General features: G+C 36.8%; 1 protein-coding gene across 1 annotated transcript in view; it reads right to left on the bottom strand.

Moving 5' to 3' along the window:
- Nucleotides 1–21,261, bottom strand: part of col24a1 (collagen type XXIV alpha 1 chain) — an 87,349-nt gene that overhangs the window by 24,279 nt on the left and 41,809 nt on the right. Inside the window, exons 12-31 of the mRNA XM_007550823.2 lie at nucleotides 21,006–21,050; nucleotides 20,442–20,495; nucleotides 19,851–19,895; nucleotides 17,966–18,019; nucleotides 17,728–17,772; nucleotides 17,224–17,277; nucleotides 16,661–16,714; nucleotides 15,116–15,169; nucleotides 12,680–12,733; nucleotides 12,546–12,599; nucleotides 11,802–11,846; nucleotides 11,647–11,700; nucleotides 10,015–10,059; nucleotides 7,017–7,070; nucleotides 5,803–5,856; nucleotides 3,781–3,834; nucleotides 3,408–3,461; nucleotides 1,635–1,688; nucleotides 1,357–1,401; nucleotides 1,068–1,112 (exon numbers count right to left, since the gene is read on the bottom strand). Of these exons, the coding sequence (XP_007550885.1) occupies nucleotides 1,068–1,112; nucleotides 1,357–1,401; nucleotides 1,635–1,688; nucleotides 3,408–3,461; nucleotides 3,781–3,834; nucleotides 5,803–5,856; nucleotides 7,017–7,070; nucleotides 10,015–10,059; nucleotides 11,647–11,700; nucleotides 11,802–11,846; nucleotides 12,546–12,599; nucleotides 12,680–12,733; nucleotides 15,116–15,169; nucleotides 16,661–16,714; nucleotides 17,224–17,277; nucleotides 17,728–17,772; nucleotides 17,966–18,019; nucleotides 19,851–19,895; nucleotides 20,442–20,495; nucleotides 21,006–21,050 (1,017 nt within the window). The remainder of the gene's footprint in view (nucleotides 1–1,067; nucleotides 1,113–1,356; nucleotides 1,402–1,634; nucleotides 1,689–3,407; nucleotides 3,462–3,780; nucleotides 3,835–5,802; nucleotides 5,857–7,016; nucleotides 7,071–10,014; nucleotides 10,060–11,646; nucleotides 11,701–11,801; nucleotides 11,847–12,545; nucleotides 12,600–12,679; nucleotides 12,734–15,115; nucleotides 15,170–16,660; nucleotides 16,715–17,223; nucleotides 17,278–17,727; nucleotides 17,773–17,965; nucleotides 18,020–19,850; nucleotides 19,896–20,441; nucleotides 20,496–21,005; nucleotides 21,051–21,261) is intronic.

Below are 21,261 nucleotides of genomic sequence, written 5' to 3'. Positions count from 1 at the left end.
CTATGAGGTCCTTGAGCTTTGGCTGTTCCTAAACATCCCAACTAAATTTCCTTTGATCAGAGACCAAAGTTTGGGCCAGATGAGTGTAACTCTGACACAGCTGGGTGTTCCAGCCAGAGCCATGATCCCAACACACTGAAGAGTTGCTTTTGGAATTACAGAGCAGGATAAGATTATGCTTTTGAAATGGTCCTGGCCTTAATTATAAAAAATTGTGGATTACAGTTAAAAGCAAGTCTGGCAGGTGTTCAGAGCTGCGCTCCTCATGGTGGCAGCATCCTGGAATAACCCAATTGCTTTAGTTCTAAATTGTTCTTTTTGTAGATTTTTAGTCATAATTTTTTGGGTTGAGGCATTGGGGGTTTTTTTTCGGGGGATGCTTTGCAGCTGGAAGGATTTTTGTTGTTACTTTTCTGACTTTTAAACTGTGGCAACAAGGTTTTGCCATCAGAACTGAGAACCACTGCTAAGCATCTCCAAAGCTCAAAAATACCCAAACTGACATCCAAAATCCAGACGAAATAAAAGGGATGCAGAGCAGAACCAACCAAAGAGCAGAGAGAGGATGAGTAAGTTTACACAGTCCCTTCCATAAATGGTAATGGACAAAGACTCCAGGGTCTCTCTGATCAGCTTTCTAATCATATTTCCAGACAAGGATTTAAAGAAGAGCAGCAAAAGCAAATGAGGTGGATCAGCAGTGTGAGCCAGTATCTGGTTATTGTGGAATATTATCTCTGCTGTCTAGATAATGAGCTGTTATTTATATATAAAGCAAAGCAGAACAATTTCAGGATAAAATTAAAAGCCTACAGGTAAGATAAGGGAGAAGATCTGTTTACATCTGTCAGGATGCTCAGAAGCAGAACCAAATCCTCTTTAATGAAAAACTTCCTCCTGGATGACAAGACTGGAGCAAACTCTTAAATTATGGTAAATTGGGATTTGCAGGTTGGAAGAAAAAAGGAGAGAGATGGGCTTTATGAGTGTGTTATTCCACTGTAGCTATAGTGATGGGGGATGTGTAGGTGGTGATTAAATCTGTGAAAGAAAAAGATTTTACTTACTGGTTTTCCAGGAGGGCCTCTTTCTCCGGGAACGCCAGCTTTGCCCTTTGAAGAGACAAAATCAGTTAAAAACAGTTTAAATCTGGTCAGGGTTGATCACATTAATACGACAAAACCATTACCAAGACATTCGGTTTAAATCTGGAACAGTGACGCATTTGCAAGCATGAAAACAAGGATGAAGAAATTACATAGGTATATGTAGGTCTTCCTCTGAACTGTATAATTTAAGCACCCAATCCTCTAACTCTGGTATATTTATTTAAACATATCTAGAAAAAATACTTACTGTTAATCCTGGTTCTCCTTTTGGGCCAGCTTCCCCCTTTTCACCCTGGAAACAAAGAAATATTATTGAGTTTTCTTTTTTTTTTTTTCCTAAACAGTTATAAATACATCTTAATGTGCTGAAAATCAAGAAATAAATCTGTAAGTAAGAATTCCAAAGATGATCTTATGATCCTGGCACAAATACCACAGATAGCATGAATGCTGCCCATTTATTGCTACATGTTTATTCCTTTTCCACATTTACTCTGTGTTTATAAGAATATGGACGTTGTTTACCTTGGTGCCCTCAGGTCCTGGTTCTCCTGTTGCGCCATCTGGACCCCGGGGCCCCTGCACCACACCAACATGAGGTTCACTCAAAGAAGAGTATGATACACTACTTTACAAAGGGAAGCATTGATAAGTGAACAATATACAGCTCTATCATTTCTTGGATGTATTATTCTGGACTATGCTTCATTATTATCGGTTATAGTGTCGGCGGCTTTCAAACCATATATGTGCAATGTTATACAAAAACGCTAAACCTTAAATCTAAACCTTAGCATCTTGTTTTCTGCTATAGTCTGAAATTTCACACATATCCTACAAATATTTCTCAAAATATCTCAGTCTCAGCATTACTTCCATGTATTTCTATCAGTGATTACTTACGTTAGATGTCAATATAAAAAGCTAGCAAGTGATACAAAATAACTATCCTTAAAATTACAGGATAGTACAGAAAATCAGACTAAACATTTCCTGTTTGAGGTTAGGTATGTCAAACAAAAAAAAATATTTATATTTACTAGATGCTAGAAAAGTTGGAAAGAGGATTCTATTTTAATGTTCCTCAGATTCAGGAGTTTAAAAATACACCTGTGCATAAGTAATATGGATATAATGATAAATGAAGAGTGAGGAGAAGTTGGTTTTGATATAGTATATATAATAAGAGTTGAAGAAGTAAAGAAATTCAGCAATTTTCATGCTGTTGGGATGAAGATTTAAAGTTTCTCAACATACAAATCCCGCAAAACCTTTTCTGAATGACATTTGGGATCAGAGAATTATGAGTATCTATGTAAATCAAGGTTTGCCAAAGTTGCTCATTTAACACAGCTAAAAATGTATTTTATCCCATTCATTTGATTTAAGCTCTTTTCTGTGAGATGACAAATAAAGTCCTGAGGTTGGACAAGTTCTCCATCTAATAAATATTTCTTATGGTAAATGTGAAATCAGGGACCAGGATAATGTGTAAGCAGTTGACTGCAGGCAACCAAACAGCTCTGGTTCTCCATGTTTCCCATGCGCCCATGAATCTGCACAGCTGAGTAACTTTCTCAGGATGTAATCAGGTTCATCACAAGCTGTAATCAACCATTTATGTGATTCAGGTGTGTTGAGTTCAGGGAAAATCTCATTCATCATGGAAACTAGCTCTTGAGGACTAAAGATAAAAAGCAGGTTTTTGTGTGAACTAAGAAAGCAACTTAAATATTTAAGTAAAAAATTAGATAAACATTTATCATTTCTGCAGTAGCTCAAAATTGTTTTTTTTTTTTGCATTTCCTTTTTATCTTATTATTTCTGAGTTAAGTGAAATGAATAAGTACAAATCCTTAGCTATGACTGTGAAGTAAAATAAAAAACTATTTGTCACATGGAAACTGTTTTGTATGTTAAGATTTCAAATACAACTGAAGCAGATTTACGAGTTAATTCCAATGTCACACATGATTTAAACTTTTTAATAGGTGGTCAGAAATTATACATAATATTACCTTACACATCACCTTACTACCTCAGAAGTCTAAAATTAAAAAATAAAGCACGCTCAGGGATAAATTATCTCTCTGTCTTGGGTAATTTTTCTCTTAGCCAAAATACATTTATCAGAAGTTATAATTTTTCCTCCAGCGTATCAGTCAAGCCTGAAAAAATGGAACTGTATGTGCTTTAGTTTTATTATGGAAATAAAGCTATAAACTCAACTGCAATATATAAAGAATTGGTTCTGCAATAAATTGAAGACATTTTCTTGTAAAAGTAACGTGGCCCTACCCTTCTCCCTTTTGGCCCCGCGATTCCTGGACTGCCCCTCTGTCCCTGAGGGCCCTGTAAATCAAAACAACACGTTTTTTTAAAAAAAGTACTGACAAAAAAAATAACAATATTATTAAGCAAGTTTTCAAAAAAAAAAAAAAACACTTTTGAGATATTTTAAAATTAAGTACAAAGAATGACATTTTTTCATAAAAACAGTCTGATTTGATGATTTCCATTGTATTTGTTATTTATTTTTTATTTATCCAGTCATTATAAATAGAATAGAAATATCCTTTATTGTCCCACACTTTGCTTTCTGTGCAAAAAACCCCCAATTAAATACTGTATACCAAGGCCATACATGTTGACATTTTGTGAACATACTTACAGGTGAACCCTGCATGCCAATGTCTCCAGGACCTCCTGGTGATCCTGGGTAACCCTAACAGGAAACAGAAAAAAAAACAATTGAAATGTAGGCAGGTAGATGCAACACTGTGGCATCATTTATTTAAATGGGTGAACGACACAGTGAGCTTCATATAAATACAGGCAACACTAGAGATTTTGAATAAATCCATGATTTTAGTAGGTCAGCAGTAGGTCAAAGCAGAGTCCGTTACAAAAATGATTTTAAATTTATTTCACACACAAATATCTAGAGACATTAAATCAAGTTAATCTCTGTTTATGCACCTATCATTCAGTTTGTTCGGCACTGTGTCAGACAGAGATGAGAGCTGAAGGCCCAGAACCACAGATCTGGCGTTAATCCAAAGCCCAGAGACCGAGGCCAAGCACTCCAACAGACTCACAGCTCTGCAGCAGACAGAAAACTGGGCAGCAGCAGATATTCTCTACGCTTTTTTCTCTATGGATGAACTTAGTCAAAATAATATACATGCCAACAATTTTTCTACTGAATGAGTTTATAGAGTAAAAATAACATATTATCCACTAAAAGGTTTATAAAATAGAGTATAAGCACTTAATGATCACTTCAAGTCTCTACCAGTACTAACTTGCCAGTCAAAGTTTAGTGAGGATGTGTTTAAAGGAACATACAGATTTTGCAAACGCTGATGCTGAAACAGCGTTCAGACTTGATAAACTTGGCTTTTCTGTTCCATTAAAATCTCCAACAACATTCCTTCCTGAGGCATTTTACCATTACATGTATCAAAGTGGACACAGAAGACAACACTGTCATCTTTTCAGGTTTACACATTAACCAAATATTAACGCCATTGTTAGTTAGCGGCAGTTCTTCTCGTCATAAAAGATAAACTGATGCATATGTATCCAATGGATGCAACAGTTTCAAAGCCATACTCATGCACAAGAAGAATGCACAGAACTCAATGTTCCACCACATAACTTTTAAAGAGTCGCCCATAAAAATACAGTAGAATGAAAGAACATGGTGAACGCAGACAAATCAATGAAGAGACGTCCCTTTATCATTAAATCCTGCTGTCTGGGGACAATCTGGTCGATTTACTCCTTTGACAAAAACTCTGGTTTCAAAACGATGGAAACTTAAAAAAAGAAACAGGTTCCTCTCATCAGGATGTTACACCACATTTACTTTGTCATGTTAGAGCAATAAAATATCTAAGTTTTTTAACAACTATGTTCTGTATGTTTCTGAAATCTGATCTTTGGGGAAGAATTGAAGAAATAAATTATTCTTTGAAAGTGAAAGAATAATTTCAATTTAGAAAATGATTCTTGTTTTAATATAAAATTAAATTTAAATATGGTAGAAATATGTATGCTTTCTCAATAATCAATGTAAACATCTAAACTGGCATTCATACAAATCACACCTTTGTCATAACAGCTAAGCAACGTTTTTGCATGTTTCCACTAGCAATTTGACAATTTGACTCTTGCAAAATATGGCTAGCAGCCATGTGGTGCAACATGTGTTAGCATTGTTGCCTGGCAGCAAGAATGTTCTGTGTTTGAATCCTGTTTTGCCTTTTAGTGTAGAATTTGCATATTTTAGTCTGTTCCTTTCTGTTATTGCTCTGCTGTGCATCAACATGAAAAGATGACCTAACCTTTCAATCTGCAGAAGATATCATGTCTGTGATAGTCATAGATGAACCTGGATAAATAGCAACAAATGCAATGTAAAATATGTGTAAAGTATTTTTATTATAGAGTTAATTACCAAACGGTCCACCTGCTTTTCGCTAAATGTTGTGTAACTGATCTCCAATTTAAAAATCCACTTTCCCATTGTTAGAGCTTTTTAAATTACATCCGCTATTAGAATATTGACATTTGTGGAGAAAGGTGAATTTTAAGTGTGATAACATAACTAGAAAACTTCAATAAAATATGGCTGACACTGCGAGAACCCAATTAAAATTTATTTAAGATCGTTTGTGACTTTACTCACCGTGGGTCCCTTCTCTCCGGCAGGACCTGTTGGACCTGGTAGGCCCCGGTCTCCCTGGTTAAGGACATCCAAAGGAAAAGAGGTTATTATTCTGAGAACCGATTTTTGTTCAACTTTGACTGTGTTCATGGAATTAGCGAAAAACTGGATCATGTCGTGTATTTTTGAGAGAATTTGTAAAATTTTGACTTCTCAATTGAAACACTTTTTTTTTATTCACTCCTATTCCAATTTTACTTACATTTTCATTTCATTTCTTGTTGCAGAAACCATTTTAAAGTGTATGGGTTCCATTAGGTAAAGACATTTTATTATTTAAAAAAGAGCTCAAATCAATTGTTTCATAACTAAAAAAAAATTTAAAAATCATAAATATTTAAGTAAGATGAAGATAGAAGCATTTTATGGCATTCATATAAAAAATATTTTGATAATGTGTCAGTGATTTTCTATCTAAAATAGAGCACAAATAGGTGACAGAAAGACCAGAATCTGCCAATATCCAGCAGTAAACCTGCAAACATTATGTATTTTATTTTCACAAACTGGGTAAAATCCATGATTGTACAGCACACTAAGTCCAACTTTGTTTCTTGTTACACTTCTTCATAGCGAGCTGAACATTTTAAACAAAGAGCGTGGCAAAGAATAAAAAATTATTCATAATGTCAAAATTATTTGTAGGCTGTCAGGGTACGACTGGTGCTGACAGACTGAATCAGGAGCAGAGGTTTGTGGGAGAGGAGTTGGAGGACAAGCAAGAATCTGACAAGCAGATGGCTTCTCAACACAAGAACATGTTCTGACAAACGGGCCTTCTGGATAGGAAAGACAGGGCAAACAGGTTGGGATAGAGGGAGGGAACAATGGAGATGGAAGGCAAAACCGTGGGTGTTCTTTAGGAGATTCAATAAAAACACTTGAAAAGACGTATTAGGATCTTGTTGAGCTGGGAATGATTGATTAATTTAAGTATTTTAAGAGAAAAGACTTTCAAATTTAATTTTTATGTTCAACTTAAACACCCTAGGTGACACGGCTTTGACGATGCTGCTACTGATGTGGATGTGAGAGTGTCAAGTGTTTACACAAGCATGTGTTCGAGTCTCTAGTCCAGGCTGCTTTGACATGGGCTTAATTATAGGGGTCTGTTGCTGACAGGCGAGCAGCTGATGCTGCCCGACAGCCTAATGACAGAGAAACACACTCCTTACCTTTTCACCGGGAACTCCCATCACCCCAGTTATTCCAATTAGGCCAACTGGACCCTGGAGAGAAGGAGGAGAGGAAAGGAGAGAAGACGAAAGCGTGTTAAACACAAACACGTCAGGAGAAAGTAACACGGGTTGCTTAGCAGGCTGTCATGATGCAGGGAATGCAAGACGTTTCAGTTTCCAGTGAAATGTTTCTGTAAGTCTTGGGTGAGTTTCATTCAGCTCAAATGAAGTTTAAGTAGTAGATTGAGAGTGTTAAAAATATCAGAAAAGATCATAAGCACAGCCTGAAAACCTAGCATTTTATTTAAAAAAAAACTTAAAAATTCATGTTTATACTTTTAGAAATGTTCGAAAAGGTTGTGGACAAATACAACCTAACAACCTAACCCTGTGTAGCTGGAAATCAAAACGTTTCTTCAGCATAAAGAGCTAAGTGTAAAAGGAAGTGATGCTACACAGGAAAGAAAAAAATGCTCTAGTAAACACATTTTTTCACTAACCAGGATAACAGCTTCAGAACTGATTTGCAACACATCTGATACTGCTTAATGACGATTTTACAACAAAGTTAGAAATGTTTAGAGAATTTATGAGAATGCTGCTTTAAATGTTTATCTAGTAAAATGGAAAAACAGACGGACAAGACATTACGAGGTTTGAACAAGGACTCTTTGCAACAAGGTTTCACAAACTTGTTAAAATGTTCTAGCACACTTCATCTTAAACATTTTATCAGCTGTTTGCTCAGGACATCTAAAAAGTCCTCCATAAACTTCCATCTCGCCTCTCCTGACGAGTGTATTGAAGACGTCAACTAACTCTAACTCTCCTCTCTGGACTCGTGTTTTGTTCCTGTGGGTTAAGTTGCATTGAGTGTAATTTGTTTGCCTTTATAAATTTTATATTTTCCTCCAAACACTGCAGTTTTGAGGGACAGTCATTCAGCTCTGCACTGGTTTCATTTGAATCAGTGACTTTACACAGATAGGCTGGGAGCTGCAGCAGCTTGCACGGTCTCTCTGCTGCTATTCTTCAGTATGTTTGTTAAAACTGTAAATCTGAGACTTGGTAGATCACATCCACAAATTTCTATGTTTAGTCTGGATGTAAACTATAGTAATATAAAATGAAGGTTAGGGCCACAATTCTTATAGTTTACAGCACCAAAACTACTTGAGCAAAGCCAAGACGGTGCCGGGCTCGACTCATTTCATGATGTTATGGTAATATTTCATATGCTGACACAATTACAGACCAATATGAGTAAAAATACAGTAGTCTGACAATAGTGGCCTCTTTCCACTGCACAAAGTTTTACTGCAGAGTTTGATTTATAGTGTTCACACAGTGAACACACTTTCTCACTGGGTAATCACACTTCGTTTTTTCCTGTATCTCAGTGTATTTACATTGAAAGCTGTAAAAAAAAAAAAAAAAAAGAGTCCGAGAATGAAACAAACTAGAAGACAAGAAACAGGCCGCTATCATAAACACTATAAAGCTTTGTTCCCTTTGCAATTCTGTAGCTTTGCCAAAAAGCCTGGCAGCTATAAAATGCCTCTCATATATCATCACCATAAAAAGATTAACCTGTTGAATTCATGTAAGCACCAGTTGACGGTGAAGACATGCAGCCTGCAGATGGAGGAACGAGAGCACAAGGTTGACCTTAGGTCCCTTAATCTACACAGAAAGTTGGCGACATGGCAAACTGATCTGTATAACTGATTCTGGGGGTTCTGTGGTTAGGTGGTCTGGTTGCTTAGAAAGCCTAATGTGGATGACAGAAGTTAAGCGTTGGGGTGTTTTCACACCTGATAGTCTGGCAAACTCACTTCGACTGAGGACCAAAACTGAAACATTTGTTACATTTTCAGCTGATGTGGTCTGATCCAACACAACATAAGTCTTCACAAAATGTAAATAAAAAGGGAGTGGAGTACCATATTTTAGCACTTGTAGGAATTCTCTTTTGTTTTGGTAAAAGACCATCACCTACTTCTCTCTCAAGCGTCAGACTCTTATTTAGGGAGTATTTACCCAGAATGCCCTGAGCTATGATTTGCTTCCTGCATTTGGAGAGATTTCCGGTCCACTTACATCCACATCTGCATTCGAGCCGCATCAGAGTTCACTTCACCCGAGACCCAGGTTTGTAGGCGGGACCAGAGTTTGCTTTTGTGGTCCAAGCTTGCCATTCATATCTCCCCAAACAACTCAAACTTTCTAGGCAAACGAACAAAAGTTTGCATAAAGTGGATAAAATAGGACTTTATTGTTAGATTCATAGAAGTAGGACAGCGTGCAAGTCTACGCAGGCTGACATTTTCAAACGTACGGTTGACTTTAACAATGCTGCATAGTGAATCTTTTGTGTGTTGTGGTTCTAAAACAGTTCCAAGCTCCTGGTAAAATTTCACTCGAGACATTTTACAGATAAGGAGTCACTTAGTGAAGACAGGTGGTATTAAAGCATCAACCCTTTCTCAGTTTCAGTCACATCTTATTTATCTGAAAAGTGATGTTATGGGACTCATTAGAGCCAACATATGCTTAAGAGTTTCTTTCTCACTGCATAGCTCCATGGTTCCTGTTTGGCTTCAAAGGGCCCTCTGTTCAGTAAGTGCTTAATGCCTCTCATATGTGCACAGCAACAACACAGTCCAGCTTGCTTGGCCCAATTGGTTGTCTCTACTATCCTCAGAATGCAAATATTAACATTAAGGGGCCTACTGGAGGGACAGGTCTTCTTCCAATGTTCAAAGTAGCTGTGTTTGTGGAAATTTCACAAAAAGAGACAGAGAAAAAGTTCTTGTTGGAAAACTCTCAAATCTTAAACATATATACGATTTGCATTAATTTATTTAGTTTTGGAGACAGTAACAGGATGTCTGATTAAATTTCATGAGGCTAGCTTGAAGACATTGGAAGGTTTTGCAACTTACGCAGCAGCTTCACTTTAACTCAAGCAATTAGAGGCGTGGGAAAGACTTACCGGTGGTCCAACTTTTCCAACATCTCCAATGTCCCCTTTTTCTCCCTGCAAGGAGAAAACATCAAACAATTTTACTATTTAGCTACTGTAGTTAAAGAGATCTCTATAATCAGTCCACTCCTAATTTGGCAGTATGCTCGCAGGATATTAAGTGTAAAACGGGACACACACATGGGCTGCACAGGCCTGTGAATAATTTGGTGTTCCATGATGCATTTCATGACAACGACCATGGAGGAAATAATTTCCCCTCTTAATTAAGTCCATCTTTACAGCACAGACTAAGTGTTTAAATGGATGGAAATCAAAACAAGCACAAGATAACCACAAAAAGACAGGTTAAGAAGAGAAAACCTACCTATATTAATGTAACTTCGTCTGATTCAGTTTTAAAGCTTATTAATTAGTTTTCGCCTATTAAACACAACAAACACAGAAAATGTCAATAAATTACTCTGAAATAAAAAAAACAACCAGAAGAAACATAAAAAAATCTGCCTGACATATAGAAGTGAGCAGTGAGGAAAACATTTCCAGCTGTGGCGTAGCTGGGTGGCATCTTGCCAAACTGGTTGGCTTCCAGCTGTGTCACATTTGAGGCCAAGCACTGACACAAGGCAGAATCCACCTCTGCCTTGTGGAATACTTTTAATGCTTACGTACACCAACATCATTTTTGCAAGACCCCAAATGCTGATGGGCTTTGCAAGATTTTAGCAGCTTATAACAGTTGAGTTAAGCAGAGCCAAGCCTGTAGAGGGATCATAGAGCAACACCTTAAACTCACTGCTTCCTTCCTTCAAGAGATCGATATAAGGAAAATGTCCAGTCAATCAGTAGACCGGTACCAGAGGTGAGAGAGTTTTGACTCAAAATGTCCATTTTAACCCCAGAACAAAAGCAAAACAATGGTGAGGGAAACTTGTAAAATGTCTTTTTACCACAGAGAAATGATTCCTCTGCTGATATGCCCAGCACTCAGACAGGAAGAAATCATAACTGCAAAAGGAACACTAAAAGCTTGATTATACTTTGCAAATGCCCTAAGGGAAATTTGACATCCTGATGTCAAAATGGAACTTAAATTTAAGTGTTTTGAAATAGACCTTTGTGTTATTTCAATAGGTTTTATTAATCCCAGAGAGAAATTCATAAAAACAGATCATATGTCAGAATAATCATTGTTATATTTGTTATGATAAACAGGGACATTTTTAAATTTCATGATTCTGACTGTGACAAATAGATATGTGGTGGCAGCTTTATGTTGTTGGTACGTTGCCATCATAGTGACACATCATGGCAAAACTTTAGGAGTTAAATCTTTGACACAAATGGGCATTTCAAACAATGACTTGTAATGATGCACTTAAATTAGTTATGATGTGGCTGACGAACAATAAACTTCATGTTTGGGAGAGGAAATCACATCACCCAGAACTTAGTCTCATATAAAATGTATAAAAATTTGGACACAACTTAAAAGTTGTCATTAGTCATCTTCAGTTGCCCAGTAGCTTGGCGAATCTTTTATGGTGAAAAACCACAGAATGCTAAATCAATAACACAACCAAAGATTTTAAAACAAATGTTTCATGACACACAAACAAAAAGTGTGTCATAAAAGCTTACCGGCAGGCCGTCAGGTCCAGGTTCACCTGCATGACCTTTCCTCCCAGATCTCCCCTTTATAAAAAGTGTTGATCAAAAGAAGCTTATTTATTTGATATCATCCAAAACCTACACTGATTATTTGTGTATTTGCACATTTAGATGAGACTTCTTACAGTCGGGCCAATGCTGCCAGGTGGGCCGAGTGGGCCTTCATCACCCTGCAGAAACACAGTACAGCCATTAAAACCAAAACACTTATAACAGCTGCATATCTTTAGGTATGAATAACTGAGCACACTGGATAATATAAAGAAATGTGGAACTTATTTTGTCCAGCAGTAAAGCTTAGAGAACAAAAATAGCTCTGCAATACTGATGCCAGCCCAGGCAATAAAGTTGTCATGCCTGTTTCCTGTAAGTCAACGTAAACAGAACTAAGAGCAAATCTCCATATTTGTTAAATTCTCTACGACGTCTAGTAAATCCTAAGACGAATTCCTAATAAACCAAACTGGAAGAAATTCTAATGAAAAAAATCTGAAATTCAGTTTAACACTTACTTTTGAGTAAGGCAGCTGTTGGCCAACTCAATGCTTTCAACACAGCATAAAATACTGTTTGTGTGTGTGTGCGTGTGTTGTACTTCTTCCAAAGGCTTCTGTTCACTTTTCCAGGAGTGGAAAAAAAGTAGTTTTTATATGCATCTGATTTTAAATTATAACTTCACCTGGTGGAACATGCCCTGAGATCTTTCAGTAACAAAGTCTTCCTCTCAGATCTAAATCCAACATGACTTTTACCTTCATAATCAATCAGGATTTAGTCTAACATTTTCCATGTCTGTGGAGCAGTGAAACAGGAGCAGAGCAGACACAATATGACTTATCTGAGCTAGTTTAAGTGTTGAACAATCTCACCTGTTCTCCTTTTGGCCCTGGTGGGCCTTGGAGCCCTCTCGCACCTTGCAAACCCTGCAACACAACCGAACCTGCCTTTACTAACAATTAGGTGAAGTAAATGCTTCATTTGTGGATGATGTGAGAGTTTCTACCTTCGGTCCAGGTGGGCCATTCGGGCCTGGAATGCCGATGTCTCCAGGAAACCCCTTACAAAAAGCATTAAAGAGATTACAGATGTTGTTAGTGTAGTATCGCTACTTTCTTAAAAACAATTTTGGACAAATTTATACTCCATTTAAAAATAGCAAGTTTTAGTTAGGACCACTGACAGATTAAAAAGTAGCATTTCCAAAATCTGATAACAGTCTTCTACAAAGTTTATGTATAAACAAATAGAGCTGACTGAGATTGAAAACCTTGATGCAGGATTGTCATGACACAAAGTTTAATTTCCATCTAGAGCTGCATTTGTTGACATAATTTCAAAGATACTGTAAAACAAAATAAACCAAAAGAAATTAAAACTAGCTGTAATGCCTTTGTCACACCATTGTGTATCTAGCTTGCTTTCCTTTAACACATGGATATATAGAGCTTCTGGTGAATAATACTCTCCATCGTATTATCTTTTGTGTGTTTTACACTGTACCATGTGTGATGTGATCCCCAGATCAAAAACTTTTCTGGCATGGGTGATGTAACTTAGTGACTGTAAATGAATCCCATACGTTTTAAAATATCCGTAAGAGTTATGTAAATGTTGTGCCAATGGCTCGATGATGTGACTCTCATGCTATGCTATGCAGATGCTCTGTCTACGCTAAGAAGATTTGCTAACTTAGTTTGCTGAATGCTGTAAATGGCTGACACAGCACAGGGTTGGTTGTGTGTTTTGACTGATTAAAGAACTATTTCTTCACCACTTGGGTGCACTCTAGTGGTTGCGTTATTCAGCGGGTAAAATAAGAATTGAACACATAATTTTTCTCAGTCTAAATGCTTCAAATGGAACCAATGACACAAAATCAAAACAGATGTCAGCAACAACCCCAGTAATCCACACATGCAAAGAAATCAAAGTAAAAATAATCCAGAAATAGAATTAATTAATTAATAGAATGACAAAGCAAATAAGTACTAAATGCAGTTAAATGTATTAACTACATATTCAAGTCGCTTTCTTGGCAACTTCAAGATGTATGAAGGAATTAGCTGCAATGCTCAGGTGTGACTTTTGGCACATTCTTCCACACAACTGTATTCAAATCTTGAAGATTTATATTGGATATAAGTCAGGTGTTTGTATCCATTTCAGCAGATTTGATTTCTTTCTTTGAAACCAGTTAAGAGTTTCCTTGGCCTTGTGTCTTTCAACTTCAGATTTTTATAAAAAAAAATGTCCTGTGCAATCCTCCAGTCATTCTTTACTCAATAATTTGCAGTCTGTCAATATCAAGTTAAAATAAAATGATAGAAAAGATAAATAAATAAAACCTGACAGGTGCACAAACCTTTGGCTCTTTTAATTATCCAGAACTAAAACCTCCAGTTTTCAATAAAATAATCTGACTAATAAACTGCAGAAGCTGAAGCATGGGGATTAGGTTCAGATTTTGATTTTATTTTAAATTTAAAGTTGATTTTGAATGTGGAGTGAACTCTGCCTTTTAAATCTACATTTTAACATGAAATTCTTTTAGCTGAAGCTAGCTTCAGATGTTGAGTTCTCTTTTCAAGCAAAACGTGAAGGTTTGTTATCTTTCTCTCTCCTTTGTTGTCATGCCATCTGTCTTGCATGTGAATGGTGCCAGTATTATTAAACCTGAATTCCCTTGATCATCATTCTAGTGAAATCCAGATAGTGGGTAGCCATGAAAATCAATATATTGTTTATGTTCCAATTCCACAACACTCAAAAGAGAAGACTTAACAAACTCAGTATGCTTTTACAGCTGTTAATGTTTGGACAGACACACAATACATTTCTCTTTATTCAGCATTTTTCACTGTGCCACTGTCTAGTCCTAACCTGAACTCTTATTCATTTTTTTCAGCATGAAAAAATGTTTCCATGGGAAAAAAATGTTAAATATTTGCATCTTCTCCCCTTTTGGGTTTGTAACTATGCCAACACTAATGGAGCAAACTATCACTGTGGTGTGGACTGACAGGAGCCCAGAGAAGCAACAACAGCAACAATGCTTCTAAGCTTACTAAGCAGCAATTTATTTTAAATGAACTCACTTTTATCTTTAGCCTGATGCTTCTTCAGTTTAAAAAGATCACCACAACACTCTCAAACAATAACTCTCAGTACTGGTGGAGGAGTTACCTTCAAGATATCAATAATTTCCTTTAACATTTTTAATAGAATGTGTTTATATCATCATCCTTTCAGTTTTCCAACAATTAAAAAAAAGTATAGTGCTATATTTAATTCAATGGACCCAAAACAGTCTGAATTTAGTTCTGCTGTTATTTCTCACTTAATAAGTTAAAGTGTGTTGTACCTAATACGTATCACATATTTACAGAACTATACATATTTTTATATGTATATATAAAAAAAACATGTATATCATTCCTACCTCTGGTCCTGGTGGTCCATGTGGTCCTTGTGTCCCAATTTCTCCAATTCTACCCTTTAAAGTAAAGTATATATAATATACACATGATAAAGCTGAACATGACAATGTTCAGCTGTAAATAAGGAGCACAGCTATATTCATATTTCTCTGAAATTAGAGAACAAACAGACAGAATTGAACTCTGAATTACTCCGGTGGGTTTCTGCACTGACACAAACGTTAGATAGTAAAAACACATTCAGTAAAGTGATTAAGGTTTTCATCACAGAAACAGAAAAGAGGTTTCCATCATCGAACTAAATCCCTTAAATCTTCTCAAAACCTGGCTGAACATCAAGTCCTCTTTGTAGTAATCACTCTAAAGTCTTAGTCTATCCTACTTTGCATCCTAATCACACCTAATAATTCTGATTAGGTGTGATTAAATAAACAGCTACACTGATAATGTGAACAAATAAACCATGGATGTCCTGATCCAATCTCAGGGATTAGACTGAGATTCTCAGCATGGCTTTGGGAATCACATACAAAACTCAACTTCTACAATTACGTCACCTGCTCTCCTATGAAGACAAATTCATTGTCTTGCTTATTTTGAGGGCAATTTCTAACAGTCACACATTATTGCTTGCAAAACAATGATATAATTTTGGAAAATCCTAAGCCTCATCGCATAATTGCCTAAGTCATATTTTGGCCAGATCTCAGCATAATATTGACCTCCTTATACTGGTCGCCCTGCCTAATTGTCAATCTTCTCAGCCTATCAGAACACTTGTTACAGTCCAAAATCCATATTTCCCTAAGTCTTTCCTTTGAGTTAGGCTTGCTTAAAAACTGTTTCTTCTTGTTTTCTGAAACGTCAAAAATATGGCTTAGGCACTTGTGCTAGGAGGTTAATAAGATATTCTTTAACAGAATTTCCACAAGGAATAGGAATGGATTTCACCCAAAATATAATGTTTTTATATTTTTAAGTGGCTGTTGTTCCCTGTCTAATCAACTCACTGCTACACTTTTCACCAACACCACTAGATGTTGGACACAGATCATGTGGAAAACTTATTATGAAATTTGCAAAGCTCTGTATTTGTGGGTTTTGTAGTCTCTAAATGTACCAGGGTCTTGTTTAATCTGATTGCAGCATGTTTATGCTTATTTGACACAATGACAGGATCTCACATTATTTAGATAGGGTAATGAAATAAATGACATTAACTGTGAACAGGACATGCAGTGATCTTGGGTAGGTGGAAATGCTGGAGCTCATACATGGTGTTGGATTTACTAACTTTAAGAAGGTAATAGACTTGGACTCAGTATGACCAAAATCTACTGTTAAATGAGATGGATCAGTATCATAATTAGGACATCTCTTAATTAAACTTCTGTTTCGAAACTCACAATCATTGTAGCCATGTCACCTTGATCATCACATCTAAGGCAAACCAATAAAAACTGTCCCAAGTTATAATAATATTGCCAGACTAAACATATTTCCTAACAACTAATGAACCCTCTTTCCCATGGAGAACTAGAACGTACCGGTGGTCCTGGTTTCCCTCTGGGCCCAGCAGGACCAGGAGGACCAGCAATACCCTAAAACATACAAATACAATCATCTTCAACTGGTTTTGCTTTGTGTGAAATTGCAACATTACAGCAGAATGCAAGTCTGCATGTGGGCCAGTGCAGTTGGTACACCACTTTGTCTGTTTCCAAAGTAAAACCACCACAAACATCCGACCTGTACCGCACCATTCCTGGACCCCTTTAGGTCCGTAGAACAATGGTAGGGTCAGGGCGGAGCTACTGGTGTCACACATCACAGTGCATTGATTGGAGGACAGAAAAACATCACTGCTTGTGAAAAGGACAAGATATAATGTGTCATGTTTTCGTCGTCGCATTAATATGACGCAACATTAGGCGTTTGGCTTTAACCCCGCCTGCTCGCAGTGGAAACGCTCTCCTGAATACACCAGACAATCAAGAAGCATACCACACCGCACTGACATGGGCTGTACCACTCATGACTGCAAGGCACAAAAATCATCTTGGCATAAGTGACAAAATTCAAAGCAGTTTTAGAACTTGTCACTTCTTACCTTGTCACCTTGGTAGCCCATCTCTCCTGGCTCTCCCCTTTGACCCACTTCACCCTAGATTTTACAGTATCACACAAGATATAACACAACACTCCCCTGTCATAGTAATCACAGTACAACAGGTTAAAAATAAACACAATTCTAACGTGGAATATATGTACACTGCACTTTATATTCTAGATTTTAAACTCTGATTATTTCAATCTTTAATCATCCCACAAATTTATCTGAATACATATAATCGACTTATTGCAAAAAGCTGCAAAACGTCAAGTTGGAAGTTTTGACCTGGACAAATAATTCACTTTGACATCAGCTTTGGTTTGTGGCTCCAATCCCTCATTGCGTCTTTATTATTCTGGCCTTTTTGTCACAGTTTGTGGTAGAAGTTGTGTTGTGTATCAAACTGTCAACAGGGTAGTTGCAACTGGTGTAATTACATGAACTGAACTAGTGGAATAAAAACACACATATTCACAACAATAATATAAATATTTAAATCACCTTATCACCTTTCAATCCGGGCAGGCCGACGTGTCCTGCTGGGCCCTGCAGCAAGAACAAGAAGAAAGAAAAAAGTTAGAAAATAAACAATCAGTAATAAAGTTCACATTGCGGTAATTGTTTAGCATTTGCATATTACATTTTTTGGTACAAATTTATGTCTTAGGTCTCATCATCTTTACCAAATGGGAAGTTTGGTAACAATGCATTAAGTTAAATATTTACTACATAAAGCTACCTGAGGTCCTGTCATACCAGGCAGCCCTCGTGGTCCCTCTGGGCCTGGATCGCCCTGTTGGAAGAAGAAAATAACAGAATTTGGATTTTAAAAACTCTGAAAACTAAATTCACATGCTTTTGATAAAAACCCAAAACTTTTAGTTCATCTCTTATGGCTACACAAATGCAAACATATTTTTTGAACCCAGAGAAATAAGCTGAGTTAAAAATGTATCCATCTGGTTTGGATGAGCATGCGGGCTTCCTTACTCACAGCCCAAACATCTACAACAACCAAAAGGCTTGGATTGAAAACAACCACAAAGTGGAGCTGGACCCCCACAATGTGCCTCAAGGAAGAGAACATGCTGTCAAAACATCTGCAACAATTGTTAATAATAAAAACGGTGCCATGACATTGATACTGAACCCTCCATCTATTTTGGCATCTCTGATAAACATGTTTGTTTCTGACTTCACCAGTGACTTCTCTATATTCTCAGTGTCAAACAGTTTGGCCTCTTTCCCTTATCTCTGTATCTCCTTGATGAATTGGTCTTAACTCTGTGACCTGAGGGCACATATCTGGACTTTACCGAAGAGCAATGCATCATTGAAATATGCTCTCCCACTCATTCTAGCACTAACTGTGCACTTCATAACCAGCTGGCAACTTGTGCAGCTTTGAAAGCAATACTTGTTAGAGAGGGACGCCACGAAAACAATTTGTCTCTCATTCTAACTTAAATAGGGAGCTACAAATAGTTACAATATGTTGTGAATGTTGATATCATTTTTTAGTCTGAGAACAGGCATTGTGTGTACACAAGTTTGAATCCATTCAAATAAATGCATATGCATAAAACCTCACCAACCACACTAATATTTTGTCCCTTAGCAAACATGCCCATGATTCCAGAACTCTGGACTTCTTCTGTCCAATCAGCCTGCGGGAAACCGTAACCCTCAACAGCTTCATGACGCACATCATGGATCATGGTCGCTATGACGATTTGGTGATCCCAAAATCCCAATTTTTGTTGCTACCCTTTTCTGTCCTTTGTTAAATTCTAATTGTTGTACATTTTAACCCATCGTTAACTCAGTGGGGACTTCTACAGATCCCACTTGAGCGTGAATTTGATGTCTAGAGATGTCCCAATATTTTTATTTCATTTTCTTTTCTCATGATGCAATCTCTCTTTTGAAGAGCACCTGCAGCAACAACGAAATCAACATGATGCTGCCACCCCCGAACTGCACAGTTGAGTTAGTTTTCTCTCATTTGCAAGCTCCATCAGACTCCAGAACACGTCTCCAAAATTAAGGTTGAATGCATTTTCAGAATGTAATTATTGACGGTTCTGTATGTTGCTATTGGAGACAGGCTTCTTCCTCACTGAGTGGCCTTTCGGTCCATGTTGGTACAGGAGTTGTTTTATGGTGTTTAATGTCACCCTCTCACCAACTTCAACCAGGATCTTCAGAAGGTTTTTTGATTTTGTTCTCGGATTGATTCGATTTGACATTTTTACTCGTATAATTATTGGAATGAAAGGGATTTAGAGATTTTGCCCAAAGATGATCTGATCTTATTGAGCTTCACAATTCTGGCACAGGAATTTTAGTGTATGTAAGCTCCTAAATTTGACAAGATTAATGAAAAATATACAAAACACATTCATTATCTTTTTACAATTTTGGTTTCTAGCAAATCAACCTTTTTCTGTTTATCATAACTGACCCAAAACAGGAAAGTTTAGCTTAATTTAATGTTAAACCATAAAAAAAAAAAATAAAAAAATGTTTTTATACAATGCAAGTTTCTGGTTCCGGTGGTGTCTTTCAGTCTACACTATAAAAATGTACCAGTGTGAAGAAAACAAGACAAATATCAGACTCACCCTCAAACCAGGAAAGCCAGTAATACCAGAACCACCAACAGGCCCCTGTTAAAACATTATAGCACAAGACATTTTCAGAAACATTTTACAAACATAATATTTATCTCAAAAGATTTATTTTGCTGGATCATGTATTTTCCTTTTGATTTCTGTTGCCACTAAGAGCAATGAACAAAAACAAAAAAAGATGCACTACTTTTAATAAGTTATAATGTGTTCTGTGCATTCAACTGTAAACAGACCCCTCTTGGGCATTAACAAGCATAAAGATAAGTGTGCACACTTTAAATTTAACATTGCTTATTTTAAAACTACATTTTGTAAAATAAAAAGTGTCCTACAATACAAGATGATAAAAGCACAAACAGATTCTTAAACAAATGTGAATCCAGTCCAGTGAAAAAGTTGGAATCCAACTGGAGAAATAATGTTTAGTCCAGGTGTTGGGTACTTAAGCAGGGAACCAATAGAGTAAATGGAGTATTAAAGGAACATTTTACATTTACAGCAACTTTTCATTTCACCTGAGTTTTGTAATATATACATTTTTAAATTCCAATCCACAGGTACTTCAAAGATTAGCGTTCTCACCTGGCTGCCATCTGGACCAGGTGAGCCCCTCTCCCCGACGTCTCCTACCACACCCTGTGGAAGAAGCAGAAAATATTTTACAAAGGAGGATACACGTTGTTTATTCCGCTCTTGTTTGTTTAAATAACAGTTTCAGTCCCAAATGTGAGACCTACACTTCTTTTGGCCACTATGCAATAAGGGAAAGACTAGCAAACACACCACTAAGAGCAAGATGAGGTTTAAGATGAAAGTTTAAACTAAAACAAGCCGTTTTAGCTTAGTTGTTTAAAAATACACACATAAAACACACTAATAGCCCAAACCCAGAAAATGCATTTGTGCCTTTTACAATGTACCAGGAATTATTTCCAATTTAAGCCCTAGAAAACCTGTACGTACCAAAATAAACTTATTTTAACACAGGTTATGTTTGTGGATCTAAATTGCTCCACTAGGATGTGTTTACTTTAAGTCCAACAATCTATTGGATTTCCCAGACTAATGTAGAGAGAACTCACCTGACCCTCAAACAGCTAAACACATATAAGTACAAAAAAAAAGATCAAAAACAAACTGTATTACGTGTCTTCCTTTTGGCCCAGGTTTTCCAACAGGACCAGGAATGCCCTAGAAAATAATAACAAACAGTTAATCAAACCTTCCAAGACACCAGACCCCCGTGACCCTGCAGGGATGGGCAGGTATAATTAACGGATGGATGGAAACACATCACTTCTGCAGAGATCCATTTAAGAAATTAGTAAAAGTCAAAATTATATAAATGTGCAACTCTGGAAAGTAGATTTACACTAAAATTGGATTTTCTATTTTTTTTTTT

The sequence above is a fragment of the Poecilia formosa genome, unplaced genomic scaffold (genome assembly GCF_000485575.1).
Source record: "Poecilia formosa unplaced genomic scaffold, Poecilia_formosa-5.1.2 Scaffold38, whole genome shotgun sequence".
Lineage (NCBI taxonomy): Eukaryota > Metazoa > Chordata > Actinopteri > Cyprinodontiformes > Poeciliidae > Poecilia > Poecilia formosa.
The sequence above is the reverse complement of the archived record's forward strand: the minus strand, read 5'-3'. Positions and strand labels throughout refer to the sequence as shown.